This window comes from Astyanax mexicanus, chromosome 5 (assembly GCF_023375975.1).
Source record: "Astyanax mexicanus isolate ESR-SI-001 chromosome 5, AstMex3_surface, whole genome shotgun sequence".
In the NCBI taxonomy this organism is placed as follows: Eukaryota; Metazoa; Chordata; class Actinopteri; order Characiformes; family Acestrorhamphidae; genus Astyanax; species Astyanax mexicanus.
In genome coordinates, this window is record NC_064412.1 from 22,030,689 (window position 1) to 22,052,255 (window position 21,567).

General features: G+C 37.9%; 1 protein-coding gene across 1 annotated transcript; it reads right to left on the bottom strand.

The window, feature by feature from the left end:
- Positions 1-1,735: 1,735 nt before the first annotated feature.
- LOC103040996 (tetraspanin-1) lies at positions 1,736-15,633 on the bottom strand. Its single transcript, XM_022675115.2, has 7 exons — positions 15,554-15,633; positions 9,210-9,416; positions 8,979-9,053; positions 4,576-4,674; positions 3,990-4,133; positions 2,391-2,474; positions 1,736-2,185 (listed from the first exon to the last, which is right to left on the bottom strand). The coding sequence occupies exons 1-7, from the start codon at positions 15,608-15,610 to the stop codon at positions 2,126-2,128; spliced, it is 726 nt and encodes a 241-aa protein (XP_022530836.2). The 5' UTR covers positions 15,611-15,633; the 3' UTR covers positions 1,736-2,125.
- Between the last annotated feature and the right edge of the window lie 5,934 nt (positions 15,634-21,567).

Consider the following 21,567-nt stretch of genomic DNA (forward strand, 5'->3'; position numbering starts at 1 on the left):
CTCTTCCAGTTTCCATGAACACCAGGGATTCCCTGTCCATTATTTAATGGAAATCCCACCTCTTCCTCCTCTGGATCTTCACAGACCTCAACCATAGTCTGACCACCACACACTTTGCTCTACACATCTTGGACTTTCCAAAACTATGAAAAGTGTGACTATAAGAAGTGGTGCATGGTGCTCAACATCCCATGTTTACATGTTTTTTTTGTTTGGACGTTCAGACAGAAAACCACAGATAAACCATATACACACTCATATATATGCCTATAAATATCCAGACACAGCTTCAAAATATATATATAGTGAATTAAGCTTTAGTGCACCAGTTGTTGAAACCAGTGTTAAATATCCATAGAAAAACATAACTATTAGAATAACCGATAACCAATAATCAACAGACATTCTGTAGAAAATGCGCATGAGCCTAAGACTACCATTATCCATGCCAACTCAGCTGGAAAGAAAAAGAAGAAAACAAGAATAGCTATTATTCTATAACTATTATTATTGATTGTATATCAATATCAGTATCTCTGTAAGTGTTTGCTATTTAGATATCTTACAGACGACTTACAACTGATAATAAAAAAATAAGTAAAACTAATAAACCCTGTTTTTTCTATTATAATTAAACAAATAATGGCACAGGCCTAATGTATAGTGTATATCTTGTTATATGTAATATTGAAATCAGTGATCAACATGGGAAATTCAGGGAAAAGTTTCTTTATATTTAACAAGCAGTGAACTCACTCTGTACCCATTCATTCCCAGAGAAATTGGATGTTTTGAAATCTATTCTCAGTTCTTCCTATATTCTAAGCGCCATCCTTTAACAAAAGCTCTTACTGAGTCAATATTTGTGATACTGTGCACACATATAATACAAGCCTAAGAAGAGTGAATTACAGAGTAGCAACATCTGTTCAGCCACTGCATGTCCATTTACGATAATAACCCCAATTTTCTGTGCAATATTGGCAAGTTGTGTCCTTTAACCAAAGGCGTAAGACCACTCAGTCTCGCTTTTGTCTCAAAAAAGACTGCTTCCTGCTGTGCTACAAAATTACTGGCCAATAGTTTCTTCCAGTGAGTAAATCTGAAAAAGTAATGAGCAAACACAGTTGTTTATTGACTGAAGTGATGAATATGTGACGTCTGATAAAGTCTTTAAACTAACTAATGACTCCATAATGATTCACCTGTCAAGTAATGCGGCATGTTGTTGTCACTGCAAACATAATTTGTGGCCCTCAGAATGCTTGAGTTGTGAAATAATTATTTCAGCAGTGGCTTTAATGATTTATTTTACTCTGCATAGATGCTTCCTCATATATAATGATATGTTGCAAGCAGCATTACTTATTTAGTAGCAGTTATAAGCTCTATACAGCTCTATAAAGCTCTTACAATCGCCTACAAGGTGATGACAGAACAGGCTCCTTCCTACCAGCACTCGCTCCTGAAGGCTTACGCTACCTCCCGGCCGCTGCGCTCCTCCAATGAACGTCGCCTCGCTTTGCCAAACATTCACACAAAGCAATCCAGACTGTTCTCATACAGAGTTCCCCAATGGTGGAACAAACTACCTTCCACTACCAGATCAGGAGAATCTCTCGCTATCTTTAAGAAACTCCTGAAGACAGAGCTCTTCAAAGAGCACTTACTCTCTTAACACCTCTAACACACTAACTACTTCTAACCTCATTTCCTTCTTCCCACTCCTTCACTCCTCTATCCTATTATTCCCCTTTGACCTCCTTTTATCCCTATCCAAAGATGTTTTACCTTTAAACTTATTTTACATTGTACTTGACTATTGTAAGTCACTTTGGACAAAAGCGTCTGCCAAATGTAATGTAATGTAATGTAAAGTTATAAAGCATATACATCAAGCAAATGCAACATTACATATTTATTTTTTTACCTATTCCATCATTTAGTGCTTTTATTCATCTGTTAACCTCTTTGTTTGGTCTGATCTCTTACTCTGATAAATGTACAAAAACCTCAAAGATAAAAGTCTTGGCTTTCAAGTTTACATACATTATCTGTATGTGAACTTTCCTAAAAATAACTATTTAAAAATCGGAACATGGCACATGAAGATGGCACAGGTCTCTCAACCCTCTTGTTTGTCAAGAGAACAGTACAGGTACAGTGATAAAGCCATCGCTGCCAGCTAAAAGAAAAAGAGAGAAAAACAAACTGATTAAACTTTGTGGTTAATGATGTACTTAAGATAATGAAAATTAGGTCATATCTAGAAAGGTAGCAGTCCTTCATTCTGACTTGTTTACGAAATGCAAAACTAACACTAACTGGCTAACTGAATAATAGACATTTAAGGAAACTGTTAGTTACACAGTTACACATTCTGAACTTACCTCAACTCCACAGACTCCTGCTGCTACTCCTGTGACAATGTAGATTTTCTTCTTAATGCCCAATATAAGTTGTCTGTAACAGCCCTGATGACAAACATTAGATAAAGATTAAACAGCCTAAAACTTCTATTTAAAATAGAATAAAAAATTGTTTGATGTCACTATTGTTTGCTTATGTTTAAATAACACTTTCTTGTGCTGTTCATACACCAATCAAGCATAACATTTTGACCACCTAGTTTCTGCACCTATTATCCATTTTATCAGCTTCACTGAGTATGTAAGAGCACTTTGTAGTTCTATAATTGCAGAATAAAGCCGTCTGTTTCTCTGCATACTTTATCATCATTTTATTTATTTATTTATGGATCACTTTTAGCACTGCAGTGACTGCACTGACATGGTGGTGGTTAGTATGTTAGTATGAGTGTGTTGTGCTGGTACGAGTGGATCAAAGTCAGCAGTGCTGCTTGAGTTTTTAAACATCTCAGTGTCACTGCGAGACAGAGAATAGTCCACTAACAATGTGCTCTGTGCAGCATCCTGCGACTAATGATGAAAGACTAGAGGATGACCAACACAACAAAACTGTGCAGCAATAAAAATACAGAGCCGTTGTCCCTGACTTTACATCTACTTTGCTAGTATTTCCCACGCCCTTGAACTGGAATGAAAAGGGGGGGCGAACTCAGAGGTTTTGGTTAGGAGTTTTGGGCAACTTCGCTGGAAAGCATAAAGCCTAAAGCTGAAGCCCTCCCACGAGAAGACATACGGGAAGAGAAAATAAAGAAAAGAAGGAGAAAGATTGGGGAGGAGGTGGGAGTGAAGTTGTCCGACACGCAGGTAGAGAGAAAATGAGGGTTTATATAGGGTGGAGAATAGGAGGAGAAAGGGCGTGGCTTAATCTCCCAAAAATAAGTTATATTTATAACACATGGTGGAACAGCTAGATAAGGGTGTCTAATAAGGGCTGTTTCAATTCTTTTGGGGGGCCTCAAGCAAAATAGACCCCCCAAAAAATGTTGGGCAGGTAACTAACTACCTAAGCTCACATAAACATTACCCATATAGTTTGTTGCTACCCTACATGCTGCTAAATTACACCATTTGTATGAGACATGTACATCTAATTTATACCACGTAAATTATCACCAAACATTGTCTATTTTTTTTTCTCTTACTTTTTTTCTCTTCCTTCCTTCCTTCCTTCCTTCCTTCCTTCCTTCCTTCAGGCAATTGATTGGTTTGCTTACATTGTTGCATCAGGCTATTGTCTAATAAAATGGACAGTAAGTGAACACAGTGTTTAAAAACTCTAGCAGCACTGCTGTGTCTAATCTACTCGTACCAGCACAACACACATTAACACACTACCACCACTATGTTAGTGTCACTGCACTGCTGCTGTGGTGTGGTCCTGTGGGGTCCTCACCACTGAGGAACAGGTGAAAAAGAAAAGGACTACAGTCTGTATTTCTAGAACTACAAACTACGAACAAGCCAACATGATCAGAAGAGCTGAAGAATAAATGATGGTCATCGAATTTGAATTCATGCAAACGTACATAAAACAATCAGTTTATCACTGTCCTTTCTTACCTGTATCTTACTGTTCAGTGCTCCATTCATGTCACAGAGGAACTCTGTGATTGTACAGCAGGTGGGAGGATACAGACCATCATTTTCCTCATAATAATATGAGTCGTTGAAGTCTGTGTAGTTGGTAAAGCCACAGCAGTGCAGCTGTATAAAACCACAACAGGACAAATTGCATGCAGTTAGTAGTAATTACACCAAGCGCACAGACACGGCATGTGTTGCTGCATGAGAAGAATGAAGTTGGCAGATATTTTACTGGGTTAAGGTGGCCGTCCCTTTGTGGTTACATGGCGTAGAGTATTGATTCGAAAGCTCAGGGTAGGTTTTCATTACTCTGTCAAATTCTCCTGGGCAGTTTATTTAGCAAGCCAGTGCTCACATTTTTACCTCCATCCAACTTATACTGGCCTGCAGGGGTAATGAGGGTGGCTGCTGGTGTGCAGAAATATGACTGATGAATTTGCAGCCAGCCACATACTGAGCTGCCTCAGGCATGGATCAGTGCGTGCACTGGTTTGTTTAGTGGCGGACCTGTAAACATAGCTACACTGCAGGGAAAGATGTGCTTTGATTAGCCGTGGCTTACCTCCGTCATGGTCGTGTTCCACATGTTTGTGAGCACTTTATCTTTTCCATACTGACCCTTCAGGACAGGTGTGGACCATTCCTTTAGGATGCTCTCAAGCTAGAGAGAAAACAAAAGAGAAAGCTGATGATAGGCAGAAACTCATGTATACATATGAGTTGAATATGTCTTGTAAAGAAAGTGTTAGAACAACCAAAAGTGTATTACTACTTAAAATGTCTAAAATTTGGTGCAGCACATCAGATGATTAGATAATGACATGGTAGGAGAGGATTCTGAACCTTAAACCTCAGATATTTTATGGCCAGATCTAACCAGCTCTCTGAGGCCTTCAGAAACAAGGTAGTAGATGCATATGCATCAGGTAAGGGATTTTAAAAGATCTCAGAACAATTAGAAATCAGCAATTACACCGTCCAGAAAATAATTTACAAGTGAAGAACATATGAAACAACTGCCAACATGTACAATAGATAGTTCTGGTATGTCAAAGAGAAAACCCTCTTGAGATGTGGTTGGGTGGTTTGAAACATCCGTGCATGCTCGAAAAAACAAAACAAAAAAAAAAAACAGAACAGACAGCTGAAAGAAATCTGTATGGAGGAGTAGGAAAATATAAATTCATTTAATGCCAGCTATTAGGGCATATGCTGCCATAACCTTTTCCCCAGTATCTATTTAGTTTTTAATTTAATAAAACAACAGTATTTAGACTATGGATTAAAATGCCCTAGAATAATTGTTTGAATAGGTGAGCGAGCAGGTGCTAGAAAGGTAGTCTTCAACTCATATTAATTTATGAATTTTATTCCTGCTCACAGAGGAATATATAGCCTTCCTTACTTCAAGTCTGTACTTGTTTTGAGTGTTGATGAATGCCCGAAACTCAAATTCAAAGTAAGGACAGCTCTGAAGATGATTATCTTCTGTTGATTCTGATGAGAGAAGCACAATTTCCATATATATTGATGCTTTGGTTGGCAAGGCTTCAACCAATTATGTTACATCAAATTATCATTTCATGCAGCAAACTACATAAAAGGATGCAGTGATGCGGCAACCATCGCCATTTGCTAAAATGTGATGCCCTTTGTGTATAGCTCAAGCATGGCTTTCTCTCTCTCTCTCTCTCTCTCTCTCTCTCTCTCTCTCTCTCTCCTGCTCAATGAAAAAAGCCTCTCTGCCCCATTCTGGATTGTCCCCTGCTCTTCTGCTCTGTTTCGTTTTTGCTCCCATTATGTTATTTGCTGGGTTCTTGATTAATAAACCCTGATGAGTTGCATTCACACAAAGATTCATTTGCAGGAGAGTTGGAGTGCATGTGAAAAAGAGAGGTGAATGGATTGATGGATGGATGGATGGATGGATGGAGGGATGGATGGATGGAGGGATGGAAGGAGGAGAGGGCGTGAGTGCGGTGGGTTGGTGTGAGTGGACCTCTGCGTGCCTGGGGGGACGTGCAGACAAGCTGCAATTAAAAGACCCCCCTTCACCCACCCTCCAGAAGAAGGGAGAGGGACACAGATCAGTAGGGTTATTATGCACTAGCTAGGCTAATCCATCACTGTCTGATGCCATTCCCTCACATTTTGCGGCCGAACAAAGCGCTATAAGGAAAGTAAGGCTGCTAAATGCCGAGCTGAAATCAGTTAGGAATAAACAGGGCTGGATGCTGCTCATAGCCATCATAAACCTCTGAGGTGCTGAGAGAAGCATATTCTGCAACCATAAGGACAAAGGACGATACATACTGCACCGACTGTAGGCTGATATAACATTACTCTACATAAACAAAGAGCTGTATCCTCAATGGTAGAATAATATAAATTATGTTTTTTTTTAATAAAAAAACATTATTATTGTAACAACCTAGACATTGAGGTAGTGATATCAATCTCATAACTCAGATTCAAACTGAATCGTTTCATTTGAATCAGTATTTCAATATACCGATTCGAAGCGTTTAAAATCATTTAGTGTGTTTTGGTGCAAGCAGCTAATCTGATATCAGTGTGTTTTGTCCCCAAATGTTTCTAAATGAGAGTTGAAAAATCTGATCTGAACAAAGTTTTTTTTTTTTTTTTGAGAAAAACTACATACACGTTGCATTGGTTTATTATTTATTGCTTATAATTAGTAAAACCATTAGTATTTGTGACATAAAATAATACGACCTAGGTCTACTGTTTGGGATCATTTTAAACTAAAAAGAAACGAACAGGCAAAGTACCTGATTGCACACCAAATGTCCCTGTGGTGGGTGATAGATCGAAAATCTCACAAGACTGAATCATTTTCTGAAACAATTAATCTCCCAAAAGTTGCACTTTTGCCATCACTACTTTGAGGCAGGATGCAAATGCAAGAAAGTTTTAATAGGGGCCATAAAAAAAAAAAACTAACAAAGTAACAAACAATATTAAGACTGTAAAACAAACAATATAAAGAATATAAAAAGAAGTTAAGATAAACCATACTAAACCAACTGCACAAAGGACCAACCTAAGCAAGACACACAACAAAGGAAATCATGAGGTATAAGTAGAGCTGATTTAACAAGGAACACCTGGGGAAGATAATGAGGGGGCTGTGTAACAACTAGTCACAGGTGAAGATAAGGGCAGAGACAAGACAAACAAAACAGAGCCATGTGCTAAAGAGAGCATAGGACAGAAAAACAAACAGGCTAGGGAAGACATTGAAACAGACAGGCAAGAAAATAAGACAGAAACAGAAAGGACCAAGTAAGAGGAAACACTGGCGAGGGTGTAACAATTATTTTAATCACATTGCATTAAAATACTATCGATGCTATTAGATAATGGCAAAAGAGCTTTCAAACAAAAAGAGTGCCACAGAATGTATTCACCCAGTATTGGAGGTGTGTTTTTAAATTAATAGTATAAATAGTTTTTTTTTTTTGCATAGCGTAGACTAGCATAGCCTGACCTATCATAACTTATTACATATATTATTATTTTTTTAAATTATTGTAGTGGTTGTAGTCTTACCAGATAGTGTGGTGGTTAATTCTGTGTCCAGGTGGCACTCTGTGCAAGCTGTGCATTTAGCTGGCTGTGTTAGCTTTTATCCCTTTTAAAAGTTTCACAGGCTTTTGCAGGCCACAACACAGTCTGACCTGCTTTTACTTTTCAGCTAATACTGTTTTAGCCATTTTAGTTAGCCTTGCCTTTGTATTTTTCCAAAATAGAGTCAAGACTAATATATCTTCCATTCTATCGTGCCTTTAAAGTCATTGGCCTTTTCTTTCCCATGTCTGTAAGATGCTAAGATTCTGATTTGCATTCTGTACAGTCAGACTAGAGCAGAGAACAGCAACATTAAAACAACAGAGAATAGTCTATGCAAACAACACATCGCCTGCTTTTACAGATTTTTCAGGTAGATGCATATATTATTCAGATTCTCATTTGCTGTGTTATTGTTATGCCTGTGTGTTCCATACTTATCAAAACAGCAGCAGAAGAGGCTGGTTATAGACGAGCATATGCATTATTAAAACGGCAATTCTTTCGTCACGATAATGAACAAATGGATGGTTGCGTGTGAACGATGGTGACATACAGCGCATTAAATGTGCTTGTGCATGCCTAATGTTCCCCCTAACCGCTCAGAATGTCTATAATTCAAACATATGTCCTTCTCTGTTCCTCCCTTATGCCTGCTGAATAGCCTTAGTCACATCAGATAGCTGATGAGCTGCAGTCTTTCATTCAGATAGCCATGGAAATGACGTCCCATGAACAGCCTGATTTCATGCTTGCAGAAATAGCCGGAGGACCGTTTCCTACAAAACTGGACTGTGGAAGACTTTTTCTACTATCCAGCTAAAGCAGATTCTCAAAAAAGGCTTTTTTTTTCAAGCATTAAAGGGGCAACGGGCTATCCCTAATGACAGCAGAGCATAAATAAACCAGAGCGTTCAGGTATATTCCACCTCTGCGCTTGACATCTGACATGCATTAGCTGAAACAATTCCATAAAGACACAGATTAATTGGGTAATTCGACCAGAAAGGTTTTATTTTCTTTATTAAAATGCATTATTCTGCTAAACCGCCTTCCATAACTCACTCAGAATTGTTGTAATTATTATACATTTCACTAAATGGGCACAGCTATGTATGTAAATAGCCTGTTTTGCATATAAAATGCTTGAACTTCAGTACCAGAGCTGGATAAATTGCTAAGAGCGAGAGTAGTAGCATGAAGCCTGGGGCAATCGGATAGTCATTAAGAGGCAGAATGTACTGAGGCTGCTGCAAACTCCCTATATTTAATGATGACCAGAATATGATAAGGATTTACATGGAAATAAAACAGACAGGAATAAAAGAAATCAGAGAGTGCACTGAGAGGCAAGGGCCTTAGAGCCAAACTTACTAATGAAGAATAGGTCAGCATAACCGCTCCAGTTGTCACTTCTGAGATGAAAATGACCAGAATGATGGAGGAGAACTAGACAGATAGGAAAAAAATAATGAAGGTGGCTCATTATGACATTAATAACATTTAAGGACTTTATATAAAACACAGCACGATCTTGCTGTTATATTTGTTATATGATATGATATTAATATATGCTTACTGATACTGTATCACCACTTCTCATACCATTATCAGAAGACATTTGCTTTCTTTCTTGGCTCCCCAGCAGCCTAGAAATCCCAGCAGGGCCATCACACCTCCAATGGCAATGAAGAAGAAGCCAACATTGACAAAGCGCACCACGTCCAAGGAAAATATCCCCAGAATGTGCACATACGAATCTCCTTCCGCATTCAGCCAAATTCCCACAGCAGCCAGTGCCAGACCCCCCAGCTGCAAAAACACAGGTACAGTCTTACACAACACTGACAGCTCTGTTCTGCATCTTTGTTCAAAAGTTGATCAAAATTAACTTTAACAAATGTTGGTAAAGTGGAATTTACAGTGTGATGTCGTCAAACACAACAGTACATAACTACACTACATGCCCAATAATAAATACAGTAGAATAAACATTGACAGTAAAAGACAATATGCAGTACAGGACAGTAAACTGTATTACAATTAGTTGTGCAAAGACCACTCTATATACATTATTATACAAAGTATAAATACATGTTTAGGAAGCATTAGATTTTAACATATTCATTGAAAATAGTTAATTATTGGCCCTTTAATGCTTTAACTTTCTAAGCTTTGGTCCTATCTACTGTGATGCCACAGCCAATCCATGTCTGGGAATCTAAAAGAGCATAATTGGTCTTGCAATGCTAAATTTCTCCAGAAACAGAGGAGATGTGTCTCCCCTGACACATTTCTTCAAAGTTTTTACATTAATATAGTCATTGCTATTCTATTTGAAATCTTTCTAAAGATTATGAATGTCATTCCTAGAGATTTTGGACCATTTCTGTTAGACCATGTCTACTAATTTCCATACAATATACATAAAAGACAACCATATATAAGAGGCTCTCAGCTGACTAAGACAATGTCATGCTGATTAGGGGGTTCGAACTGGAGGGACATGCTTCTTGACATCAGCCGCCAGAGTCTGAGAGAGCACACACAATTGGCCCTGCTCTTTGGGTGGGTAGATGGCGTTTCTTCTCCCCACTTTATTTCCAATGTACTGCTTGTCAACACAGGTGTCTGTACATCATCAGAGCTGTGGAGCTCTGCTTTCCTCCCAGCATGCTGACAACTTAGAGGAGCGATGTGCTAATCCTCACGCTCCTGATGTTGGCGATTGGGTAATTTGTCTTCCAAACTAGATTGTTTTTTTAAATAAATTATTTAAAAATAATTATGTGTATGTATGTCTGTATGTATAAAGGAGTCAATAATGAAATAAATGCATGTCCTTCCCTTAAGCTGGTATCACATCGATTCGCTTGTGTTAATGTAATGCAGGGTAACTGTCAGTATTTCTAGCCACAAGGCCCTGCAGAATTATTGGCACCCTTTGTAAGATTGGCTGTAACCTTTTATATTTATCTTTACCAATGATCCCAGTTATTTTGGGGGTGGGGACTGTAGGAATTCTCCTTAGTGATCTGATATTACTGCCATAGTGTACCTGAGGCATGTGTGCGGCCACAGTGCAAGATCATTAATTAATGGCAAAACGCTCAATATGAAAAGCAGAATGGGTCTCTCTGGTCTGGAGCTGTGTATTGATGTAGCCTTTCCTCATAAAATAGCAAATACAATAAAATAGCAGCTCAGTATGATTTGTTATTCTCTTTACGTATGAAAAGAACACATATACACACACACACACACACACACACATATATATATATATATATATATATATATATATATATATACACACACACACACACACATATATATATAACTCTGGAAAAAAAAGTTCAGTTTCTGAATCAATTTCAAATCACAGTTTTCATGCATCTTGGCATGTTCTCCTCCACCAGTCTTACACACTGCTTTTGGATAACTTTTTGCAATTCAGCTTGGTTTGCTGGCTTGTGATCATCCATTATTCTCTCAATTATATTCCAGAGCTTTATTGCCATTTGCACAGGTACAAATACTACAGATACACTGGTATTTGTTTGTGTTCACTCCCCATGTCAAGCATTTTATATTGTCTTATGAGTGCTGACACTGATTGGCTTGTGATGTGAATACCCTGATATTTCTTTATTTTCACATTTAAAAATTCCTTCATTTCCCAAAAAACTCCAGATCAAATTTTTACTTCATTTTGTGCAAATGAATTCTGCTTCAGTGACAGGTGGGTTAATGAATGGGTTAATGTCAGTGCTTTGGTTCAGATGTGACACTGTAACTGTCTCTGAAACCCAATAGTTCATGTCAAATGCAATCACAACTGTCAAAGCGGTTCCTCAGCAACTCAGCTGCCTGTCATATAAAACACACACGACTCCATTCTGTCAGCTCTGCTGCCTTTCACATATTGCCTCTTTCGCATACACCCATTTTTTTAAAACTGAGCCTTCAGAATAGTCTGCATGTTTGCCACATGGCTTTCTTCCACCTGTTTTTGATAATCACAGCGGCTTTCAGCAAATCAGATATGACAACCGTATCACCCTCAACTTCTTGTCTCCAAACGTTTCCTGCTGCCTGCCATAATTGCTCGTGGCATTCCCCTTTTTTCAGCGGAGCAGGCCCGATGCTTTAATGAAATGCCACGTGTGGGGAGTGTCGTGTCAGGAGAAGATGCAGAGAAGAGATTGCATGTAAATCACTTTACTGGCAGGAGGAACTCAGGAAATGAAATTCACTGCACTGCAGAGGACGGAAAGCTTCTGGAGGTGAGGGCAAAGAATTGCCATTGCACAAGACCAAGACCAGATCCTTGAGTTCTGGTGAAGTCTAGATGAAGAGAAAGTGTGCATCATGCTTTTCAAAATTCTCTTTAAGATTTTTGGAGATTTTTTTTTTGTATTTCTTTAACTAAATAATAAGCCATTTAATGTAGTATGTGACTGAGTTACTAGCACTTCACATGTCTTTTTTTAAAATATACTAATGGCAGCAAGGCTAGATCCTGCTGCATCTGTGTCCTTGTCCCTCAGATTATTAACAGACTTCCATAACACTTTACTTGGCCCATTCTTGATGCTTTGTAGATGGTCAACTGACAATTGACTAAATGACCATTAAATGGAATTGAAATCTTAGTTAAATGTAAACTGTTCTCTATTGAATGTAACCTTAATGTTTTAGGCTAATAGTATGCTTATGGTGGGGGGTTAAGGTTGATTAATGGTTAGGATTAAGGTTAGAATTAAGGATAGATGTATGATTAGGTTAAATGAGAATCGTTTGCATTAAGCTCAGAGTTCACATGCTTTTAAAAGATATTGAACGTTGAATGTTAGTTGAACATTAGTTGAGCATAGTTACTTGGAATGTCCATCAATAATGGACATTCCAAGTAAAGTGATACCCACAGTCTTCCCACAGTCTCATTCCTTCACTTCACTATACACAATATCTAGGTTGCACCTTTCTATGGTATGAGAGTTTATATTTGTCTAAGTACAATAAGCAATTTTGACTTCCTCTGTCCTGTCATGTTTTGTAAATCGCTCTCTATAAAAGTGTCTAATAATGACTAAATCTAAATGATAATGACATTATCAACCATTAGGCTTTCACTGCTGGATGTAAACTAGTCATCTAGTTGGCAAATGTCTATAAAAGTTGTTTGTCTAGATTTGTAGAGGCACCAGTTGTCAACCAGTGACTACAGTGTTGAATGGATACAATACATTTCATGAACAAGGAAATAATGGTCTGCTGGTTGACCAAAACACACAAAGCTTGTATCACTTGCTTTGCACACATTAGCAATAATGACCAGCCTAACTGATTTCTGTTCATGCTATTCATAATACTGAAATACCTATTTATCTATTAACAATTGTTTATCTAATGCTATGTGCTAGACGACTTGCACCCATTTACTTGCTTTATTTTAAACCACTAAAGCATTGCTGCTAATGCAACATTTAAGTAACTCATAGGACTCATACCACTGAGATGAGCAACGACATATGCTTCATAATACTGTAATGCTAGAAACTATGGCTATGTGTTTGAAAATATGTTGGGGGTACAGTATGGAGCATGAGGGAACTTTGGTAAGTAGCTACACAATCAAGCTGCCACAGACAGCTAGCTACATCTTTAAGAAATGGCCAATTGGTATCAATTAGTGTTCATTTAAATTAAAAAAAGTTTTTTTAAAACCAACTGAGTAGGGATTAAAGCTGCACATACATACAAGGTTTGAGCTACGATCACTACACCTCAGAAGAGATAAAGCTAAAGTTAGCTAGCAAACTACTAATGCTAACACTAAAACTAGTTGAAACTACTGAGGAGATTCTGAGACACTTTTAGGAAATATTTTAGCAAACCTTCCTGAAATAATAGAAATGTCATTAATTTTTAGGCCAGATATACTTATTATCTAAGTAAATAACCAACCTTAACATTGCTCTCTAATTTTATTCGTCATTTTTTTAAAGATGTACTGTATTTACAAATACAGTAAACCAGTTAGCTAGTTAGCTAACTAGATTTGCCTGAAAACTATAAAGCTACTTAGTGAACACTACTTCAGGTATTTAATATTACAACACTTACCATATTCGTGAGCCATATTCGTGTTTTTGCGATATGATGCTGTTTGAGTTAGTTGAGTGCCAATGGTGTCCATCTTTGGACAATCTTAAACTTGACAGTAAAATGGATACAGGAATTTAATTGAATTCAAATTGGACTCCATTTGAATTTAAATAAAACATTTAAAGGTAGGAAAATCACCTCTGAATTCATATAGACAAGCTGTGTTGTCCACTCTTCCCCTGTCCTCTTCTTTCTTTCTGTTCTTTTTGCTAGTATGCAGGGGTGTTTCTCTGTAATATTTTATATTACCATATTATATAATTAATATTTGGTATTATCAGTATTAATAACAATAAACTCCTTTTAAATATCTTTTTTTTTTTTTAGTTTACATAAATGTTTATCAATTCATTTGTAACAAAATATTTTTTTAAAAGTTTGTAACCCTCCCAACCCTAAATTTGAGTGCCACATTTAAATCCCAAATTCAAAAACTATTAACTAAACATAAATAAGGCTCAAACAACAGATTAGTGATCAGTCCTTGGTAACACTGTTTGTACAAATGTGTCCAAAAGTTTATGGGCATCCCTTCTCATCAACATATTCAGCTACATTAAGCTGCACCTATTGCTGACACAGATGTGCAAATGCACACCCATAACTTGTCTAGCCACTGTAGTGAAGTACTGCCAATTGATAAGGACTCTGTTGTGGATGTACCTAATGTCAGGTGTGGGTGAGAGGGGTATAAAAGAAAACTGTGTACCCTGGAATGATGATACTTAATATAATACTTTTGGGATGAGCTGGGGAGTTGGGGATAATGAGCTTGAATGGTGATCATCCAACATCCTGACCTCACTAACATTGATTTCACTGAATGCAAATAAATCTGACAGCGATGCTCCTGAATCATTTAGAAAGTATTTTCTGAACAATAGAGACAGTTAATCCAACAAAAGCAGAATAGACTCCCTAGTTCTCCTGATTCTGGAAGTAACAATGAACAGAGCAGGTGTTCCAATATTTCTGTGGATACCGTGTATAGAAATGCAACACAGTGTAGCACATAGCTGTAAGGGATTTTGAGCGTTGGTTCTAATTAATTAGTATGGCTTATAAATATATTATACTATGCACCTATTAAATAATACATTAAAACAACAGCAAGATGTATAAGACCCAACTTAATTAGACCTCCAGTCTGTACACATCAGTGCAGCCCATACCAAAAGGCAAAATGCATTGGTTTTAATGTACTGTGTTAGTTTTCACAGGATCGGATCGAATGTGATTTAGAAGCCTCTTCAAGAAAGCTAACATTGATTTAAAAACACAACAAAGAAAGCACACAGTAATAATCAAGTGCACAAGTCGAGCTGCTCGTGAGAGGAAATAAGGTGGGTAAATAAATAAAATAATAAATAAATCCACCCAGCGATGGAAAAATCACCTTCCATTCCAGCAGCATCATTAGGCAAGAACATTAACTCACAAAAAAAGGTGACAAAATTAGAAGCTTTAAAGTTAATGAGATGAAAATTGCTGTATGTAAGAAAGTGTGATTGCCTTGTCGATGATGTACGCCTCGGCGTAGGACTGTGACATACAGTTTAGAAACTCCTTTGTTATATGTTTGAATTATCGGGGGGTGTAAATTACTTTCTGCACATTCAGAGGCAGCCGGAATCTCTTTAGTACTTTACACAGCACATAAAAATCTCTGGCAATAAATACGAGAACGCAATTACTCTTCTAAACACTGCCACTCCCCCCCTCCCCTCCCTGCTTAGGCTTATATGCATACATGTAATGAGAAAACACAACATGCTTACCAAGATTAACAAGTTGAACAAAACCATCATAACTTTGACAAATGTGAAGCAGCCCATTTTAATCTGTAAAGAAAGCAATAAAGATAAATCAGTGCTGACTCTTTACTGTTCTTACAATCATAAACACACACACGCACACATTCTCCCTTTCTCTCTCTCTCTCTCTCTCTTTCTTAGAGATTTTAGAAAGGTCTTGCATTAAGAAAAATAATGCATTGAAGTAACTGGATATGTTTGATTCATAAGTGCACTTAATTTGACTTAACATGAACAAAATACATTACGTTAATAGATTGCTGTGTTTTGTGTTATTTATTTATATTAACAGCTATAAAGCAGCTAACGTAAGTAATGTATGGATGTTTGCGATTATTATTATTGACGATTAAAAATATCTGTAGAGAAAGCAATAAAGATAATAAATCAGTGCTGACTCTTTACTGTTCTTACAATCCTAAACACACACACACACACATTCTATCTCTCTCTCTCTCTCTCTCTCTCTCTCTCTCTCTTTCTTTCTCTCTCTATCTCCCTTTCTTCTATCCCTCTCAGATATTTTAGGAATGTTCTGCATTAAGAAAAGTAACTTTTCATTGAAACTGAGTAACTGAATACATTCGATTCATAAGTGCACTTTATTTGACGTAACATTAACAAAATACATGATGTTAATATTGAATATTGCTGTGTTTGGGTTTGTTAATTCATTTATTCATATTAATAGCTATAAAGCAGCTAATATATAAGTACTGTATGCTATTTGTCTATTATTATTGATGTGTACAATGCAAAAACATTCAAATCTACATTCATTCATGTTATTTATCAAAAGAGCATGACATCAAAATAAATAAAAGAAAAAATAAATAGAAAAAAGTGACCCACCTGCTAGTGGAGAAGAGAATGTATTTGTACTGCTTTAAGGATAGGCAGGGGAGTGAATGATAAGAGAGAGGGGGAAGTGAGATGCACACAGGTGATATATGGGTGTGGTTAGGTTATGACATTGCTAGCTAAAGTGATGGGGGAGAGTTGTGAATCTATCTGTGTTTGATTTCCTCTGCGGTATAGGCTATTGACCAAAAATACAGTGCCCATGATAGAACACCATTCAGACACTGTTTACATCCACCACATATTACTTCTGAAATAATGGAACAGTAAACGTGACTGTCTGAATGAACGGAAAGTAATAACCTGGACAATCATCTGCGATTATCCCCTCACATTGTTGTTCAATAAAAAGTAGAATGAAGTTATTACTCCATGCAGTACAATTGCAGTACAGAGCAGCTTGTGCTCTGAAAACAGAAGACGATGTGTTCATGTGTTTAATAGGTCACGTTTGTTTACTCCCTGATGTTCACACAGCAGCAGGTCCTCAGGTTCCTTTGTGTTCTTTATTCTGTGGCTCCTTTGTTCTTTTCCACACAACTGGGTGGTGTTTCCTGCATCTGCCTGTAGAGGACAGTGTTGCAGCACTTGCAGGCTTAATTCCTCTTGCTGGAGCAGGCTAGGCTTCACTAATTCACCATTGTGGTGTCCATGGTTCACGGAGCTGATTGATGTTCTCTCTGAGGAGGATGGTGTCTTTCTTTGTCCACTTTTCTTCATGAGAAATGCCCAACAGAAAACAAAGAGATAATCATATCAGCCAGCGGGAGATTCAAAGAATTAAGCACTGACCTAGTATAGAAGCTGAGCTGAGCTTCTGGGACGGAGCAAATTGATAGCTGATGTTTCTTCTTAGCAAAATAACAAGGCTTGTGAAAAATAACTGGAGAAATATTAATGGCGTAAAAGGACATACGGAGGGAAACACTGAGCATCAAGGCACAGGTCTAATTACTCAAGTGCATTATGGAGTCCATTTGCCATAATTGCTCTTCATCCTCTGATAGAGAAGAAAGCATTTAGAAATATATATGGCTGCTGCCCCACTGTTGCCTATGGGTGATCATAAAAAATATCATCTAGCGGTCACTCCTTAACCTCAACCTCCTGCTTGCTTCTCTCTCTCTTCGCACTCTCTCACTCTTTCACTCCATTCCAATCATTTCCAAGCAGCATTCCAACAACATGTGCAATCTCCTTCCCTCACATCTTTGTTCTGATAACCCCCTCCAACCCCAGCACCATCATCAACCAACACCACTACGACCCTTTACCCACCCCTCTGCCTTCTTACCATCACGGTCAGTATTTGACACGACTTGTACATCCACAGTGGTTGCCCTGCAGGCATAAAGAGAAAAAAAAAAAATAGAAAAAAAAAGAATAGAAAAAAGATAGATTGCTTGGTCCACCATGCTGAAGTTAAACACATATAAGACCCGGCCCAGCCTTCTCAGTAGTAATATCCATTTAACGGCCCTATTGTGAGTTACGACAATCTAGCCATCCAGCGCCGTCCAGAGCCATCACTAAAGCAGCAGTCCTAAATCTCTATGAGAAGAGGGAAGGGGACCTGTCAGGCTCTGGTTTTGTGGTTTTCACATATTAAACCAGTTAATAATCTCCGTGCATAGTCCTGGCACTAAAAATGAGAGAGAAAGAGGGAGAAAAAAATATGCCTTGGTCATTTTTCATCATCCAGATAACAAGCGGAGAGGAGATTCCATAGTGCTGATGACACTAGTAAAACATGGCTGACTGTAATGAGGTTGAGTAGATTGACCATTACCTGCTTGCTCCAGGGCAGGTGCTTAGGTGATGGATCTCAGGTTCCTGGCCTGTGCCCTGCTTCATGAAGCTCTTCTTCTTTCCTGGGATGGTAAAGAAAGAAAGAGGGCTCTTTTTATAGGTTAGCGAAGCCTAATGGAGAAGAGAGCACTCAGGACAAAGCAGACGACCAATGTGTTGTGTTCCTACAGCCACAGAAAGAAAATAGCAAGAGAAAATCCAAAGTTATGATGCTATTAACAGAGATGCACTTTTAAAGGACCTGTGCTCTGTAAATCATGAGTCAGGCCGTACCATCCGGCTGATTATTGCACATTATCTAAGGCCATAAAACAGTAACTGTAGGGGAAAAAGACGCATCAGGCATTCTTCGCTACCGGTGCATGAACCCTGTAATGCGCATCCCGTGGACAGCGGCCAGTATAATCGCACTGTTTGTAAACATGTAATGTGGGTCCACGTGTCAGGCTCGTGCTGCCATTTAGGTGAGGGATTGCGACAATAGCGACACCCAAAAGCTGTAGTGACTCTGCCTAAACACACAGGCTCCCCTGCGACCTCTATTGTCTCTCCCAGTCTTAATTCATCACTGGCAGCTGTAAGCAAATGCATATTAATTTTAGCTGCTCCTTTGTGCCATAGGCGACTAGGCCAATAAATCAGAAGACCAGAGTGGTGCTTAATTGACTAGAGTTTATGGAAGACAGCGAATGAGTTAGAGAAAGAAAGAGAGAGAGAGAGAGAGAGAGAGAGAGAGAGAGAGCGAGAGAGAGAACGAGAATCCTACACATAGTAGCATTAGTAGCATAGAATGCAGCTTTCCTTTGTTCTTTGTGTTGCTGTTCAACAGCCTGGATGGCTATTGCAGCCCTGACAAAAGTAGGCAAATGGGATTTGCGAGAATAAAGCAAGAATGAAGCAACTTACCACAATCAATGAACCATTTAAACATAACCTTCCTTGATATGTGTGAAAATGTGCTGCCTATTTTCTTACAGGGCAATATGGAGTAAATATACATATGCACATACATGCACACATGAATTTATATACTGTATATTATAATATATATTATATGTACCAAAGCTGGCATCCCAGCTGGTCCCATAAATGCTTGATTGCCGATAAATCTTGCAACAAGACAGGCCCAAGAAGTGTTGCAATCTGGTAGAAGATAATCTGGGGAAACTCTTGCTGTGTGTGAGCGAACATTATCTTGTTGACAAAATGCTAGTCTAATGTCCTTGTTAGTATCACTAGTAGGGGTGAGCAACTGTTATATGCAAGGGCTCCCCAGATCATCATACCAGAAGTTGATGTATTAAGTAATGTATTGCTCTACAGCAAACCCAAGATTTAGGAGATTACCAAAAGGCCTCGATACTCAAACCCAACTGTCATCAGATCCTAAAAAGAACCTTGATTTTTTTTTGCTGAAGATGATACAAGTCAAATCTGTAGCAGTCCAGATTCGACGACAGCCTTTGAGTGTCTCACAGAGGCATGTTTATTAGTCAAAGATCTCTCACCAAGATGAACACTACCCAGAAATAAAATATTTACACCCTCTTGTTGTGAGTCTGTGGGTGGGTGTGGTACTCTGGAATACCTGAGCTGTCAATCAAACTAAAACTGTTCAACCCTTATAGAGCTCTTATAGAACACCAGTACAGTTTCAGTACTTCACAGCCATAGGATGGCATACACACACACACACACACACACACACACACATTCACAGCTGGAGTTAAGGGCATATAATCAGACCTTAAAGGCTAGTGTGAAGACATGATCTAGAAGTAGAAGGTCAGCTCACAGCTACACACACACACACATTGCTCACACATTACATACACATTAGCGTGAAGGCGAGAAATGAACCTCTAAAGAGATTATATGTAGGATTTCTCATGTGCCCTCATTTAAAACCGAACTAATTGCTTTCACTTCTTTGGGCACATCAATAATTTCACAGTCCAGTAAAACCTGACAGTCAGAGCTGGTGTTATTATGTGTTCTCATCTGAACAATGTTCTGCATTTTTATAATGTGACTTTGTTCGATGTTAATAGCACACTTTTATTTTTTCATCTTTTTATTGTTTCATTTTACATCAGTAGCACTTAAACATAGTTTGTTGGTTGTAATAATAATAATAATAATAATAATAATAATACAAATTCAAAAGAAGAAGAACAATAAGAAGAGGTATAAGAGGAAGATAAAAGTAGTAATAAGAACTACCTACTGGAGAGCATTTTCAATCTTTAAAAAAGTATATATACACATACTGAGCACTTTATTGAAGCTAACAGATAATGGCCAGACAAGGTTCAAACTGAAAGACAGGGTACAGTAACTCACTCAACCAGAAGAGCATCTCAGTACGTGGTGAGCAGAAAGTATCCCAGAATGCACAACATGTTGAGATTTGAGTTGAAAAAAAAAGTTTGTACACATCTTAAATTCAGTGTTTTTTATTCTATTTTTTTCTGCATTGTAGATTAATACTAAAGTCATCCATACTATGGAGAAAAACATATTGAATTATGTAGTAAACAAAAAGTGTTAAATAAACCAAAATATGTTTCATATTTTAAGTTCTTCAAAACAGACACCTCTTGTTTAGATGACAGCTTTGCACATCTTGGCATTTTTCTCAGGTCAGCTTTAAAGTAGCGTAAACTGGAATGGCTTTCAGTTAACAGCTGTGCTGAACTTATCAAGATTTAATTTATTGAATTTGTTCTCCTTTTATTGTGTTTGAGAGCATCAGTTGAAGAGGAAGAGTTGGTATACAGTGAAGTAATGTTGAGTAATGTTCTAATCTATATTATGGCAAGAAATACTCAACTAAGTAAAGAACTTTGAAAGTATCTTCAAGTGCAGTCGCAAAGAGCATCAAATGTTATGATGAAACTGGCTCTCATCAGGACTGCCCCAGCAAAAAGTTACCTCTATTGCACAACATAAGTTATAGTCAGAGCCTGGATGACTTCAGTATTAATTTACTAATAAAAACTTTTGACTGGTACTGTATGTAAATGTGTTCATGGATGTTTTATCATTAAGTATGATAAGTTTGAAATGGACTGTTTCTGTTTGCTAAGTCTTCATAAAACATGGAGCAGACTTTATGAAACTCATATTTCCAAGTAGGCATGGGAACATTGGTTTCCCATGATATGGACCTTTTAATTGATCCCTCCAGTGTCCAAGACAAGGGAGCTAGCCCTTGTAAACTGTTTCATGGGATAGATGTTGTGCATCTTTATGGTGGAGAGGTTCCAGCTGTAAGCCTGTGAGGTGCACTGGGTGCCTCCTGGTCC

Bases quoted from the DNA above. Each gene is read 5' to 3' on its own strand.
- LOC103040996 (XM_022675115.2), bottom strand. From the start codon at position 15,610: ATGGGCTGCTTCACATTTGTCAAAGTTATGATGGTTTTGTTCAACTTG. The intron at 9,417-15,553 runs GTAAGCATGTTG...GTGTTTTTGCAG, and splicing joins TGTTCAACTTGTTAATCTTG to CTGGGGGGTCTGGCACTGGC. The intron at 2,186-2,390 runs GTAAGTTCAGAA...TTTTTCTTTTAG, and splicing joins CAGGAGTCTGTGGAGTTGAG to CTGGCAGCGATGGCTTTATC.